This window comes from Macrobrachium nipponense, chromosome 32, assembly GCF_015104395.2.
Source record: "Macrobrachium nipponense isolate FS-2020 chromosome 32, ASM1510439v2, whole genome shotgun sequence".
NCBI lineage: Eukaryota > Metazoa > Arthropoda > Malacostraca > Decapoda > Palaemonidae > Macrobrachium > Macrobrachium nipponense.
In genome coordinates this window covers 17115506-17132094 of record NC_061094.1, presented here as the reverse complement: position 1 = coordinate 17132094, position 16589 = coordinate 17115506, and the positions used below count along the sequence as shown (strand labels likewise).

The 16589-nt window shown below is 36.2% G+C and overlaps 1 protein-coding gene across 14 annotated transcripts in view; it reads left to right on the top strand.

Annotated features, from left to right (window-relative positions):
• LOC135207246 (1-phosphatidylinositol 4,5-bisphosphate phosphodiesterase-like) overlaps positions 1-16589 on the top strand; it is a 712917-nt gene that overhangs the window by 634997 nt on the left and 61331 nt on the right. For all 14 annotated transcript variants that reach the window (XR_010312938.1, XM_064238892.1, XM_064238890.1 and 11 more), the window contains 8 exons: positions 3342-3499; positions 4485-4691; positions 5001-5165; positions 5631-5835; positions 6301-6534; positions 7678-7849; positions 7973-8170; positions 8478-8724. Coding sequence is in view for 13 of the 14 variants with exons in the window: in XM_064238892.1 (XP_064094962.1) it covers positions 3342-3499; positions 4485-4691; positions 5001-5165; positions 5631-5835; positions 6301-6534; positions 7678-7849; positions 7973-8170; positions 8478-8724 (1586 nt within the window). In the remaining variant the exon portion in view is untranslated. The remainder of the gene's footprint in view (positions 1-3341; positions 3500-4484; positions 4692-5000; positions 5166-5630; positions 5836-6300; positions 6535-7677; positions 7850-7972; positions 8171-8477; positions 8725-16589) is intronic.

Here is a 16589-nt window from a genome sequence, read left to right as displayed (position 1 = left end):
TTATATTAAATTGTTTGATTGGCCTCTGCAGTAACGAATACTATATCACATCAGCTAAGGGCTAGGGATCCAACCCAATTGACAGATAAGTCTCAAGCTGTCAGTCTGAGACAGATAATTCAAGGGGTAGATTTTATAGAATCCTGTTCATATTTTGTCTAGGAGTTTTAGAACTATCAGATAATGCAGGACTTTGGAAATCATGTTCAATTATTTGAAAACACAAGGCATACCATGCAGTCATGAGATACCATTCACAGAATCTTGCAGCTTGGTGATTAATCTGGACAAAGAGAATGGGTCCTTATCAGGTAGTACCTTAGGGTCCATACCAGGCATAAAAGCATGTTGTAAGGGTCACCATCAATCAAATCTCAAAGGGAGGACAAAAAGATTCTTAAATTCCTTACCAGGACAAATGGATTCTAAGTTTTCCCCATGAACTCAGGAATGAAAGAGAGAGAATGAGAGAGAGAGAGACCCCCTTTTCTCTTAGTGACAGACTAGGTTATAAAACCAATGTTTGCCTTATGAGCATGGTTATATAGCTCCACCAAGAGGAGAGATTCAGACCCTTCAGTCTGAAAACCTGAGAGGAGATTGTCTCAATGAAGAGGAACCTGGAAATCTGCAACCTGCTAAACAGATTTTTTATTATTAAACTACCTTAAACAGACCACTGAGCTCACTTTCAGCTCTCATAGGGCTGGCCCAAAGGATTAGAATACAATAAAATACCAGGTCTAGGTCTTAGGCCAAGCTCTGGAATCAAATAGTTCATTCAGTGTGCTAAACAAATGCTCCAATTGGAGAGATACCCCTTCTAAAACACCAGTAACAAAAGATGGCCCACTTTTCTTAGTACATACTCACAGATGAACAACAGGGATACCTAGACACCTTCCTCACAGTCTTGTGAGAAAACGTTTCTCTCACAGAATACACTAGATAACCTCCCAACGTGAAAGCTGAGGGGAGTAGACTGCCTGGTGGTACCTTTGACTGTGTTATAGGCAATGACAAAGAAGGAATCGCTCTCGGTGCCTCAACCAAGAGGGTCAGCCAACTTGGATACCACTTGGATTGAGGCCAATGGGAGCAAGTAGTGTCATCCTGAGACTGTATTCAGCACTCTGTTGATCACCTGATGAATCAAGTTGAATGGCAGAAAGGTGTGAGTGCCAGGATTGTCTCAGGGGTGTTGGAATGTGCTAACATCATTGCCCAGGAATTTAAAATTACATGGCAAACCACCCACTCTTGCATCTGCAATGGGAAGTGGGAGAGAGACAATCCCTTTGTTGACATACACCAATATGGTTTTGTTGTTGCTCATCAGCACAGCTAAGTGACCTGTCAACAACTGTTCATGGGATGCTTGCAGTGTTTGCAGTGTTGACTGAATTTCTATGTGCAGAGAAAGAGCATTTTGAAACAAATGAACCTTTCAAGCGTGAGTCCTAGCCCTTCTTTGATGCATGTATATACAGGTGCATTGCAGGAGGAGAGTTTCCCATCATCCAGCCACCACACCAGTGTCCTTCTGATCTCTTTGACTATAGGTTATGAATTGAGAGAGGAGGTTGTGTGTAGCTGACCAGCACTGCATCAACTGCATAGATGGATCTACCCTTATGAAATGAGTTTCACAGATGATAAGTAGCTGAGGATAACCTGCTACAGCCAAGCTTGTTCCCTTCAGGACAGGAGCAGCACTATTATCTGCCTGAATATGGTGATGCAAGAGTATGATGGAAGGGCTGTTAGTTTACCACAATCCCCAAGTCTTGGTGAAATGAGAGTGTGAGGTCTCTTCCCTTGAGTATATGTGTCTCGGAGCATGCCAAGTCTAACCAGTCATCCAGGTACTGAGGCAAGTGTATTACCTCTCAAGTGGGATCAAGTCAGAAATGAAAAAAAAAGTTAAAACTTGGGTAAACAGTCACCAACGGAGCTGTCACCAGTCTGAATCAAAAAGACATCGCATGGTGAATTAGAGAGCCTTAGGACATTGATTTTCTCTTTTCTGCTGCATCATCCATACTAGCCTTAGAAAAGAGTAACAGAGAACCCAATGGATCCTCAGAGGCCTGTAAGACTGCCCATGTCCCGTGTAACACCCCTGACCTTGTTCTTTGTGATATACGAAATATAAAAACAAACTGCAAACAAACAGCCAAAACCACAGTTAGCCAAATACTCATCCAACATTCAACAACAACGAGAGAAAGAGAGTGTAACAAGACTGAAGTAAAAGTGCTAGGTGACAGAAAGTGAATGAAGAGTATTCCCCCATTCATCTATCATAAACCCTCAGTTAACAACCTTATTACCAAGTTCAGTGCCTATCTCCCCAGCTAGTACTGAAGGATACAATACTCCTACATAAAATGTAAAATGCAATAGTTTGTATTTTTGAAGGACAAACAGTAAATTTAAGTGGAAAGTCTGTCATTCACTTTGCATCTACCTTGTGGTAAAATATTTTTTACCTTCTCCTGTTATGCAGTTAACATTGCCATTAACCAGCCCCCCATAGGCAGAATTTTCTGTCCATCTGTTTTGGTGCTTTTAATTACAATAATATGTAAATCCTCTTATTCGAATTAACGAAATGTACAAGTAAATTGAAGTGCCTTGGGAGTTCTCTTTACAGCATCAGATTTTCTTTTCAATAGTGAATGAAATAAATTCTGGATTGTTTTATTTAACCCTGTATTTGTGAAGGGCCTTATGAAGAAAACCTGTATTTAATTATAAAGATATGATGTAAATCCTGCATATTATTACTCATGCTTGCACATGGTAAATATTTATTATTTTGTTAAAACTTTGACATGTGCAAGAGTAGAAAAATACTGTTACAAAATTCTAGGCACAAATTATTAGAAATGTCAAGTTGCATTAGTAGTAATTTACTCAAGCCTAGCACTGCACGTGAGGTTGTATGCAATGTTTTTATTAAAACTTGGCTACATGACAACACTGACTTCCTCTCCCTGGCATTTGTATTTTATAAGATTTATATTATAGTACCTGCTGGTAAATATTTTGTAGAAAATTATAAGTAAGTAATGTTCTCATTTGAAAGATTTTGTTTCTTATTTATCAGTAATGTCAGAAATTTTTGCATTATGTTAACAAGAATATGTTGGCTTTAAAACATTGAACCCATATCTTCAAAAATTCTGTGGTCTCAATTTGTTGCTCTAATTTTACTTAATTTTTTTTCTCTAAGCGTCGTTGACTAATAAAATCTCTTTAATTCTATCTGTCAACCTGTGATGGTTATCATTCTAAGCCAAGCTTTGAATGCTCCATTATCCATTGTTCCCTCACAGAAAAGAATGTCCATCACAACATGTCTTCATTCTCGGAGACCATGGGCTTAGGCTACCTCAAGACTCAGGCTATTGAATTTGTAAACTACAACAAACGTCAGATGTCTCGAATTTACCCTAAAGGTGCAAGGGTAGACTCCTCTAACTATATGCCACAAGTAAGTGCTGAAAAGTTATTTTTAAAATGTAACAGTTCGTTATTTTATAAAGATTATTACAACAAATTTGATGAAAACAGTTGATATAAAATGAGAGAATTATTACACTTTTCTAAATGGAAAAAAGATTTACTTTACTAATGTGCCAATAATTTAAAATTGAAAACTAGTGATTCCGTAATCAATTTACTTTTTGTGTGGTTTTGAACGTTATTAAAATTATATTTCGGGAGTTTAAGGTCAAACTTTCAGGATATGTTAAAAAGTTTCATTATAGCAGCAACCCTTTACAAGCTATCTAATTTAGCGTTTTCAGAATCCAGGTGATGGCTAAAGATTTAATGAAATTTTAAATTTCGAAAATCTAAATTTTGGTCAGGGCACTAGAACTATAACATTTTCTGAAATATACATGATCAATATAGCTTATAAGTAATGTGATGGAATATGCCCATACACAATATAATTTACACCTCCTCAGCATTCAGGGCTGCATGTATTCGTGTCATGTGAAGAAGCATTAAAAATTTTATGAATATCTTAGGGAAAGTGAACAAATACTTTTTTGTGTAACTTGCAAATTGAAAATACTACTGAATTAATTTTCCAAGGTGCATGTTCCTTAAAAATTTATTCTATATAAATTATGTATTTTAGACTATAAACAGGCATCTAGCTACTAATTTTTTTTATATAATACTTATTATTTCAGTAGATTATACTGTTTTTAAAACCTACATAAAAATTTTCCGTATATTATATATATATATATATATATATATATATATATATATATATATATATATATATATATATATATATATATATTAAATAATTATTATATATATATATATATATATATATATATATATATATATATATATATATACTATTATATATATTATATATATATATATATATATATATATATATATATATATATATATATATTTTTTTTTTTTTTTTTTTTTTTACTTTTACCCAGGTATTCTGGAATGCTGGATGTCAAATGGTGTCGTTAAACTTTCAAACACCTGACCTTCCCATGCAGTTGAACCAGGGAAAGTTTGAATACAATGGAAATTGTGGTTATCTTCTCAAACCAGATTTCATGAGACGAACAGATAAGACATTCGATCCATTTGCTGAGTCTCCTGTAGATGGTGTGATTGCTGCTCAGGTTGCTGTGTCGGTATGTATGATGAAGTATTTACTTAAATATCTTTTCCGGTTTAGGTATCTTGGAGCTATCATGTTTTGCCATATTAAGTTTCCCTTTGGTAAAATTTAACGTTGATTTTCTTTTTAATGTTTTTTTTTTCGTAACTCCATGCTGTCAAAATTCGTTGACTATGTTCAAGAACTTATTATATTTAACACAATTGTATCAAATTTTCATTTAGAAGTATCATGTCAGCCTTACTTTCCAAAGGCACAAGAACTTAGGAAATACTAAACTTTGTAGTAAAATCAGTCATAAATCTTTGGCAAATCTTTTCAGGTTATTGCTGGTCAGTTCTTGTCAGATAAGAAAGTTGGTACTTACGTGGAAGTGGATATGTACGGTCTACCCACAGACACCATCAGAAAAGAATTCAGAACCCGTATGATACCAGGCAATGGTCTTAATCCCCAATACAATGAAGAGCCTTTTCTTTTCCGTAAGGTAAATGAAATGCAATAAGGTGATTTGAGGTTTTCATATTCCTTTCCAGTTTGTTAGATATTCTTGGACGGCTGCTTTGTTCTAATATATACACTACAGTTTTGAAACAATAAATGCAGTTGTGTAGAGTGTAACATAATTATAATTTGCAGATACTCCGGTTCAGTATAAATATGTCTAGTACATATGTGTTGTCTATACATTTATCACTATTCAAAAATTTATGTAAATGTCTAAAACATCATCTAACAGTATGGTAAATACATGATATAACCAAATTTACTTTTTGGAAATCATTAATTTTTTTTATAAAATTATGTACGTATAGGATAAAATTATAAGATGTGTATCATGAACATATTCCTTATGAAAATGAGTAACTGAATGGGTGACAGACTTATTATATATATGTATTATCATTATTATTATTGCTAAAATATCCTCCCCCCCCCACACACACACCAGGTCGTTTTGCCAGATTTGGCTGTCCTTCGATTTGGAGTGTTTGATGAAAACGGCAAGATGCTTGGGCAACGTATTTTACCTCTTGATGGTCTCCAGAAAGGTTACAGACATATCTCTCTTCGTACTGAAGGCAATTTCCCCATGTCGCTACCTATGTTGTTTTGTAACATTGAACTCAAAATCTATGTTCCTGACGGTCTTGGTGGTAAGTATTTAAAATCATATAAAGTTAAACCTAAATAAAGCAGCCTTTTTCATAGTTAATCTTCAGTTTCTTTAGGCGTTAGTATTCTTTTTGATATAGAGCCAGATCATCTCAATCATGTGCTGTGTGGCAGTAAACCTCTATGGTTATCACTTTGAATGGACTTGCTCTGGTAATTGATGATGTGTGTAGCCTTTAGTGTTTAACCAAAATAATTTGTTCAGCCTGTACATTAACTGTTAAAATACCCCTAATCTCAGGAGAGTGAAAATTTCCCAGAATTACTTCTATGTTTATTTTAACGACTATAAAATACTGTCATGAAAATCTTTTTGAAAGCAAGGAAGCAAGGAAAACTTCTTTAGGAGTACTTACTTTTAAGGCTCCTCAGATGACGCTCTCATTACCTGTCACTTTGTTTACGAAATCCTGATTTTGAAAATTACCTTAAATTTTTTTTTGTAGATTTGATGGATGCCCTTTCTGATCCTCGTGCTTTCCTAAGCGCCCAAGAGAAGAGAGATGAACAAATGAAAGCTATGGGCATTGAAACTTCAGATATTGACACTAAAGCCCTCAAAGGAGGAAAAGCAGGCGGTGGTGGTGGCGGTGCAGGTGGTGCCAAACCTGGTGCTGGCCCTGCTGCTAAATCTGGAGCTGCTGGTGCTGCCGGTGGTAAAAAGGAAGACGACATCATGGGTAAGTAGTGAGAGAGTTCCACTAGATTTTGCAGCAGCCAAGGATGATGGAATAGGTGTCTCATTCAAATCTGATTCCATGTATTTTTACAGGTGGATTGTTTAGTAATATTTCTAAACCTTATATGTATACTTCAGTCACATTAATTTCTTCATAATATATTCTCGCCTAGTAAAATTATTTAAAAACAGTTGTAAATTTGGCACCGATCTGAATTTCTATAAGGAATAATGTAAAGACTAGATGGAGTTTAAGAAATAAAATTGGCCTCTCTTATTTAAAACTAAACTCAGAAGAAGTAGTCATATTTCAATGTGAGCCGTTTATGATTTTTTTTATTAGACTTAAAATGTTGGCTCCTTTTGTTGCGGCCAGATTGACAATTAAAGCAACAAATAAAGCAAAGGCAGACGGGTTCAAGTGAAAATAGGTAAGGCTTTTCAGACATTTAATTTGTTCTTAAAACTACCTTACAACTGATAAATGGAATTTTGGCCTCCTACAACCCTAGGTGGTCAGAATTAGAACAACGTAAATATAGATATAACGTTTATACATGAAATACAAACAATGAAATTCTTATTTTCTTTGAAAAATAAAGAATTTCTCAGGTAAATATTCCACTTTCACACCTGACATAACTCTATAACTACTTAATCTAAGAAACCAAACTAAAATCACCTACTCCTTTACGACATTAGGGATTAAGTACAGACAACACAATACATATCAAAATAAAATCACCTTATCCTTTACATATGGATTAGGTTAGTATAAGTATAAGCCTTATCAAAATTCAAAATGATATCCAACTCACATACACTATTAAAATACTTGTCCACAAGTTCCACATATCAATGAATTTCTTAGGTGGGAGACTTCTACTATAACAAAAAAAAAATGTACAGAAACTTAAAAAAATAAAAATAAATAAATATAAAATACCTTTAAATAAGGAAATATTAGACTTTTTCATACAAACATGCTCACAAGCCCATTGGCTTTAATTACAACAGATTTGTTCCCCCTTACTGGCCAAGAAATTTTCTTTTCCCATCCTGTATAATAATAATAATAATAATAAAAAAAAACTACTCTGCTGCCCTTTTATCGGATCTGCTTTTAATGGCATTTGTTTTACAGCGGAATTTGAGCCTATCAACCTGGAATCTCTTCGTGCCCAAAAGAACTTCCTGAAAGCAACCAAAAAACAACAAAAGGAACTCGAAACCATGAGGAAAAAGCACATGAAAGAACGCCTTACAATTCAGAAAGGACAGTGTAGTGCAATCGAAAAAGTTGCCAAGGGCAAGAAGTAAGATTTCATGAACCTTTCTTTTATGAACACATTTAATACTGTAATTACCATGTGGATTATATTTAATGTACATAATTTTTATCATACATCAGTTAGTTAATTACTGTTTTGTCCTTTTAGGGAGGTTGTGGATGATCCTAAGATAAAGTCCATCGTAACAGACCAGATGGCACAGTGGTCAGAAATGATGGAAAAGCATCGCAAAGAGGAATGGGAGTTGCTTAAAGAGCACCTGAAGAGTCAAGAAGATATTTTGAAGAAACTCATGGAAGAAGAACAAGCTGGTCAAGTGAAAAAGCTCGAAGGAAAACATGAACAGTTAGTTTTTATATTTTATAATGATAAACAATCATTAGCATGGTAATGTGGATAGATTTGTCAGACTGAAGACAACATTTTCCAACCAAACTGTCAGGGTTCCTGTAATAAGGAATAATTCTCTTATTTGTTGGTCATTGACATGGATTTAGTATATCCTGTGAAGTTTTGTGATGAGCTATATAAGATCCCCATTTAATGAGTAAATGTTATGCATAAGGCTGATTGTTATGTAATACCTTGAGTTGAGTGGTTGCAAAGTAAATGGCTTCTCAAAATATGTAATTGTTCTTCTACTCTCTCTCAGGGAAGGAAAAGATATGAAAGCTCAGCAAGCAAAAACTGCTGTCGAAACAGCCAAAGATGTTGCTCAAGATAAGACGTTGAAAACAAAAGCTGATCGAGACCGTCGTCTCAAAGAAAAGAATCAAAATAACACAAAGAGATTTATTGAGGAACGTAAAATGGCTGCGATGAAACATGGCAAGCAAAAGGAAAAGTTAAAGAAGCTTCATGAAACACAAATGCATGAGCTGACTAAGGATATTCAAATGGTACGTATATTCGATTACTGTAATCGTATTCCATAGTATTAAGTACTGGTTGAATTTTTTTCCTTGTGTGCATAACTAGTTATCTGGAATATTAGCTGTGTGCACAATGGGTTTACAACCAAATACTATCAGTCAAGTGGTTATGAATCAGACTCAAGATAGTTCTAGATCCCAATTAAATATGCCTGATGCTCCATAACACATACATCATGATGAGATAATTTTGTATGCGTATGCTAGTACAGCCTTCTCACCCAACTGTTTTTGGCACAAATGTCAACTACAGGCAGTTGGATGTTTTGACTATATTGTTTTCACTCATTTTCTGGTGTTTTCTTAAAGGCTGTGTTTTTCTTTTTATCTTTCTTTTTTACAAAAAATTGTATATAGTGCAGTCACAACTCCAATACTATTCAGCCTGCTGGGTTGTAAAATATCTTGGGTTTGGAAGTGCCTCTGTTGGCAGTACTTGTAACATAAACATACCTCCATGTATGCAACTGTCCTTATTACTGTAATATATTTTATGAAATTGTATTAAACTGTTTTCTTCAGTCAATAGCTGCGATGAATTTTCAGGTTACTGTACTTCAGCCCTGAATACCTACTGCACATTGATAAGTGAGCTTGAAAATGTTCAGTTTGTTAATAGATATAAATTCTTTTCATCGTAATATTTTAAAACGTTTATATTCCTCGCCATCAGTGTTTGAGATATTGCATTCATATTTTGGATGCTTATTCTTTTGCTTTCCTTTACACCAAAATGAATGAAAGGCAGTACGTGTGTTTAATCAGTGGCACGGCCTTTACATAATTCCAGCAGCTATGTCCCCCCGTAAGGTTGCCTCACTCATGACAGTTTGGATGAATGTTCAGGTTTCTTCAGACCAAAATGGTTATTAGGAACAGAGAAGTGTGTTTGAAAATGTTCAGTTTGTTTTATCGGGGTACAGTACATTTTTTGTCACTGTAATATTTTAAACTTATTTGGTCTTGCCTATTTGTATTTGGAATATTGCTTTTATATGTGGGAAGTTTATTCTTCTGTTGACCTTTACATAAAGTTGAGGCAAAGGCTGTGGTGAATGTTTCCTTGAGATATATATATATATATATATATATATATATATATATATATATATATATATATATATATATATATATATATATATATATATATTCACTAAAAGGTTGCCTCACTGTCTCATATCTATAAGGTTCTATTACCACTGTTCCATTTACTTGGAGGGGAGTCCCTTGAATTCTTAGGCTACCATGTAACACCTGCTGAACAACTTCTTCCTAATTTCGTATTTTAAATTCACTTCTGTGACTTTCTTCACTACAATTTTGGAATTCTTTCCATCCTTTAATGCTCTAACCAATTGCTCTTCTACCTTGTCATCTATAAAACAGACTGAAGTTGTATAAGGGCACGACATCAATATCATCACCAACTTTTACAATTACTGTAAGCATTCTAGCACTTTTCTTATGTTGAAATGTGTGCTTAGCAGGCCCCCTTTGTTAATTATATTTAGGTTTCTACATCCTCTGTGTTTTCGCAGCCGCCCTATGTTCATTATATTTAGGTTTCTACATCCTCTGTGTTTTCTAATTTTCAAAGTGTAATTTTTTTTAATGTTTATAGTGCTTTTTTTAGCATAGCTGATGTTTATCAGCTATGCTATGTAAAGGAGTTACACTCTCGTGGTCTCCCCAGGGCTTCATGAGACCAGCCAACAAATCTCAAAGAATTCACTTATGGTTGGTCTCTGCCAGAAGAGTGCATAGAATTCAGGTCAAAGGCCAAACACTGGGACCTATGAGGTCATTCAACACTGGAACGGGAATTGACAAAAAAAGGTTTGAAAGGTCTAACAGAAGGAAAACCTTGCAGTTACACTATGAAATAAATGTTAGAAGAGGGTGGGAAGAAAAATGGAAGAAGGAGAATATGAAAAGAGATAGTAATTGATGTTGAGCATGTAGAATTTCGGGACAGAGTGGCCTTTCCTAATACTGAATGGCAAGTGGTCCCTCCTTCAATAATAATTAAGAAATTGTTGCGGGAGATGGTTGGCCGTTATCCTGCTTAATAATCTAGCCATGAAAGCCATAGAAGCAGCCTTTCTTCAGTTTAATGGAAAATATAGCACAACAGCAAATTTAGAGCGCCAGGCTTGTGACCCATCACTTTTGAACAATCAGTCATGTAAAGGTAGAATTTCACAATTTTGTGGTGAATGTGAGGCTATGTTTATGGCAGAAATAAAGAAATTTGTCTTTGCCATCCCACTTTCTGATAATTCTCAAAGCAATGGGCAACACTTGTCCTTCCTTTTAGAGGAAAAAGCTCCCATTGGACATGTCTACCCAGTAGTTTGGTACCCCTACAAGAAAAATCTCAGGACTTGACTAGTCTGAGGCTAAACTTTATGCCAGGCTCCACCTCGATATCATAACTTCTACTATTATGCTGGAAGTAGCTATTAAAGAGCTTCTAGTCTTCCAAAACAATGTTCGCTGCAGGAGCCCAAAAATATATGTGGGACCTATTGGGAGAACTTTATGACTTTCTGGAGAGGAGCACAGAGGCTTGAAAGGAAGCATTGGTGGGCTCCAACATTTAACTCCCCAATGTAACCTCACTATTACATACTTCCTTCTTCTGTCAGGACCTTTTTGAAGAGTCTGTTGTCACACAATTCATTGAACGAGCCTGAGGGAAAGAGGGAACCTGGGAAAAAATACTCTTGAGAGTTTCCATACTAAAAGATCTCTCCAACAACAGAAGGGACGACAATTGCAGCAGCACCCATTTCAAGACAAACAAGATATTCCAACCATGGAAAAGGATCGCATATTATAGACAAGGGAGAAGTGGAGCCCAATAGGATTTGAATGGTCAGGGCCATCTTCTACAGCATCACATCCAACAATGGAAGTCCTTCCGTTGGGGACAGTATAATTTTCAGTGGGCTAGGGCAGAGATGGTCTCCCCCTCCCATAAAGGAGTTTTTTTTTTTTTTTAACCAGATCCCTCTTAAAAGGGGGCCATAGAGAAAGATGTGTTTATTTGCCACTACTCTTCAGTGTCCCCAGGAAGGATTCCTATGAATGAAGGGTGAGCCTCGACCAGTCCATTTTGAACAAACACATTGTTTGCGTATGTTTTTCTATATACCATATTTATCTATTCTGTGGGAGCCTACCTAGATGATTGGCTAATCAAGGGAGTCACCAGAAATGAGTGCTGGGAAAAAATTGAGAGGTAGTCAACAGACTACAGTTAAAAGGTGTCCTAATAAATAGGAATGAGTCCCACCTTATAAACAGCAGACGTTTTCTGAGGCAAGGATTTAGTTTGGATACTCTTTACAGCTGGCTGTCTCTTCCTAACACAACTCAAACCACAACAGAGAGTATACAGTGGTACCTCGAGATACGAAATTAATCTGTTCCGAGGCGGCCTTCGTATCATGAGCTTTTCGTATCTTGGACCGCGTTTTACATGTAAAATGGCTAATCCGTTCCAAGCCCTCCAAAAACACCCCAGTAAATTTCATAATAAAGCTAAATTGACCTATAAACAATGAAATACTACAACAATTTGGACCATTTAATACCTAACTTAATACGTATTGCTAATATACCTGTAATTAAAGTGTATTAGTGTACATGGTATACAAGAAATACTGTACGTACATACGTACGTATTTAGTAAAATGTGGAAGCTTACCTTTCGAGTGAGGCTATCTCTGAAAGTGGCGACAGAGGAGGAGGACAAACGACAGATACGTACGTACACTTAACTTTACGAAACACATATAAAAATGTAAGGAAATCATAAACTAAACTTTACGAAACACATTAACAAAACTGTAACACTTAACTTTACAAAAAACTCATAATTAAAAATAATTTTTTTCTCTTTGATTTTTACATTTTTTTTTTCTACTTTTTTATACTTTGCGGTTTTTTTTTTTTTTTTTTTTTACAAAATTTCAATTTCTTCACCACTTTCAACTTTCTGTTTTTTAGTATCACTTGGTTCTTCCTTTTTGCTAACTACTCCTACTAAAGGCCTCTTTAAAAAATAACTATCCAAGGAAGATTGCTTCTGCCTACTTTTGACAATGTTCCTGAAACGACTCAGGCAAACGTCATCGAACTGTGCAAGCATACGACCTGTGTAAGCCTTTTCGGGGTGTCTCTTTTCTACGAATGATTGCACCTTATGAAAAGCAGCTAGAGCATCCTTAATTTCTGCCGTTGTCATAGAGTCGTCATCCTCCTCCTCGCCGCTGCTAGAGAACTCCTCTTGAACGATGTTATGTTGCATGGCCTCCAACTCCTTCAGGTCATCCGTTGTAAGCTCCTCTTGGTGCTCCTCGAGAAGGTCATTGATGTCGTCCTCGTCGACGACCAGCCCCATAGACTTACCGAGTGCAACGATCTCGTCAAGATCTGGTTGCGAAACAGTTTCAGGATCGTCAACTGTTCCTGAATCTGCAGCACCAGCTTCACCCATGTCGAATCCCTTGAAGTCTCAGGTGGATACGGCATCAGCCCAGAGTTTCCTCCACAAGGAAGTCAAGGTTCACCTCGAAACCTCCTGCAAGCTTGGTCGATGAGTCGGATGCATATTACGATATCGAAATGCTCCTTCCAAAATTCACGCGAGGTGAGGTTTGTGGCATCGGTGATGTCGAAACATCTTTTGAAAAGATGTTTCGTATACAGCTTCTTGAAGTTCGATATCACTTGCTGGTCCATGGGCTGGAGGAGAGGGGTGGTGTTAGGCGGAAGATAAAGAACCTTGATGAAGGAATACTCCGCTAGGATATCTTCCTCGAGGCCAGGAGGGTGAACAGGGTCATTGTCCAACACCAGCAGGCATTTCAGAGGGAGGTGCTTCTCTTCCAAGAATTTCTTCACTGTCGGGCCGAAACACAGATTTACCCACTCGGTGAACAAAAGCCTCGTTACCCAGGCTTTCGTATTAGCCCTCCACATCACTGGAAGCTTCTCCTTAAGCATTTTGTGGGCCTTGAAGGCTCGAGGAGTCTCGGAATGATAGACAAGTAGGGGCTTCACCTTGCAATCCCCACTGGCGTTGGAACAAAGTGCGAGCGTAAGCCTGTCTTTGAAAGGCTTATGCCCGGGTAGCTTCTTCTCTTCCTGCGTGATGTACGTCCGACGAGGCATTTTTTTCCAAAAAAGGCCAGTCTCATCACAATTGAAGACTTGCTGAGAACTGTAGCCTTCCTTGATCATCATCTCATTGAACGTCTTTTTAAAGGCTTCGGCCGCTTTCGTGTCCGAGCTGGCCGCCTCCCCATGCCGCACCACCGAATGGATGCCAGTCCGTTTACGGAATTTCTCGAACCACCCATGCGAAGCCTTGAAGTCTGGGGTTGGTGTTGATGTCCCTTCTCCTCTGTCGTCTTCGGCCTGGGCAATCAAATCGCCGAAAATAGCACCGGCCTTGTGGCAGATTGCTGTCTCCATTATCGTATCGCCAGCGATTTCTTTGTCTTTTATCCAGACAAGAAGAAGCCTATCCATTTCATCGTGCACGTGGGTCCTCTTGTTGGACAAAATAGTGACGCCCTTGGAAGGTGTAGCTGCTTTGATGACATCCTTCTGCTTAAGGATGGTGCCGATTGTTGACGGATTTCGGCCGTATTCCTTGGCGATCACACTCAATCGCATACCAACTTCATACTTCTTGATAATCTCCAGCTTCGTCTTCAAAGAGAGCATCCTCTTCTTTCCGTGAATTTCAACTTTCTTGGGACCCATGATTACGTATATACTGTACGTAATTATGTTATGTAGTACGTATATGTATGTAGTAAAGTTCTCACACAACACGATAAAGTATACTACAACGAAATCACTAACGAGCTGAGACACCATAGTGAGTTTATTAGTGGCTTTTCGTATTGGTAAGCATGGCTGAAATCAATCTGTTAATCACACAGCTTGACATATAAAACATGCTATCTGCGGATTTCGTGGGGGGACAACCCAGTACTCTCAAGAGAAAGTGAAGCCGGAGCTGAGATGCCATATTTAGTCAATCAGTGACTTTGTTATTAGTTGCAAGTGTTAGGTATGAGAACCATGCTGGTCTACCACAGCACTCCAGGGTCACCAGTGTAAGGAAACTCATACACAAAATACACAAGATAAACAGCTGATCTCATCAACAGGCTCTGACCCATTATAATATGGCCTGGGGGTTGCATAGTAGCTGCATGTGATCTGTCACCCATTTGATTTCAAATGTTGATGCACTGCCCAACTGATTACATCATAAAATAACTCAAAACCATTGTTCAAACTGGTTATTTAGGAGCTTATCTCCCAATCAAAAGCTGCAAGTAGACCTACAATTTCCATTCAAAACAAATTATATTTTATTTATAAGTAATTACCAAATTTAACGGCTGGCTACTAGGAATTATATGTTCTATCTTATGTATTCTGCATAATGTATTAGCCATTTAATTTCATAAAAAAATTTGTATCAACAATAATGGAATGTAAATATTATTCAACTGTTAAGTGAATAATAATTTGCACTCTCTATGAAAATTAAATTAAAATTGACAGTATGTCAATTGATTGTTGTGCACAGTGCCAATCAGTTCCTTGACTTCATGATATCTAGCATTATAAGAACATTTAATGCTCACATTTCACGTTATAAGGGATCAACATTCTCAAGTTTTTTTCCTCTTTATTTTTGCCTTTGTGCATATATTAATGTTACAAAGGAGCAATATTCTTCATCATTTTTCCTATTTATTTTAACCCTTTTATCTGACCACTTTTTATCTCTCCTTGTATTGCTAAAATAAGCAGATTTTTCTTAGTTACAGAACTCTTCAGATGCTTTATATATATATATGTATTTTTTTTTCACACTTTTCACTTTTCTATTTTCAGAATACTGTGCGTACATACCTATAAAATTAATTTCATACTTCTGGAGTATTTATTTTTCATATTTTGATCATGGAACTCAGAGCCAGCATATCTTAATAGCTGTGATATCTTCTCGTTAACCATCCACCCACAGAATATAATGGTTCTTTTGTCTAAATGTTATAACATTAAGTTATGTTACCTGAAAATGTATCAAAGTACTTAAGATGAATATGAAAATTTCTTCCTCTTAACAAACCAATATTTATGTTTATAAATTATTCATATCAATCAATCTAAGAGAACTGATAATGCATTTCCCTCAAACATCTAGTATCTTTAGAGAACCTCGCTTCTGCTAGGTCTGTTTAAATGCCTGGTACTATAATGTTTTTACATTTTTATTTTCTAGGCTAGCCCAAAACTTAGATATTTCAAAATTTTATGATTCCTATTATCAGGGGTAGAACTAATGGAATAACAGTCTGTAAGATTGTTATATAGATCTCTTGCACTTACATATGGGACATACATAACTAAATATCAGTGGTTTTTCTTGACAACTGATAAGAGGACATGTGCAATCAAATTTTTAAACATGGTAATTAATAAATATCCTGTGGAATTTATTGTACCTTGTTTATCAAAAGTTCAAATTTTTCATCCTGCAGTTTTTTGAGATCTCAAGTGTGATTCTTGTGTAGATACGATGGTTTTTCTTGGTCTGAAGTTTCTAACATAGGTAATTCCCTTAAGTATGGTAAAAAGACGTCTCGAGAAAAAGAAAATTGTGATATACTGTATTGAAAACAACAATGAAATTCTTTCCACTTCTTGAAAGAATTTTGAAACAGTTCAAGGCAAGACTGAAATTTTAATTTCTAATTTAAACTTATTACAGAACGAACCCCCATCTCTTATAT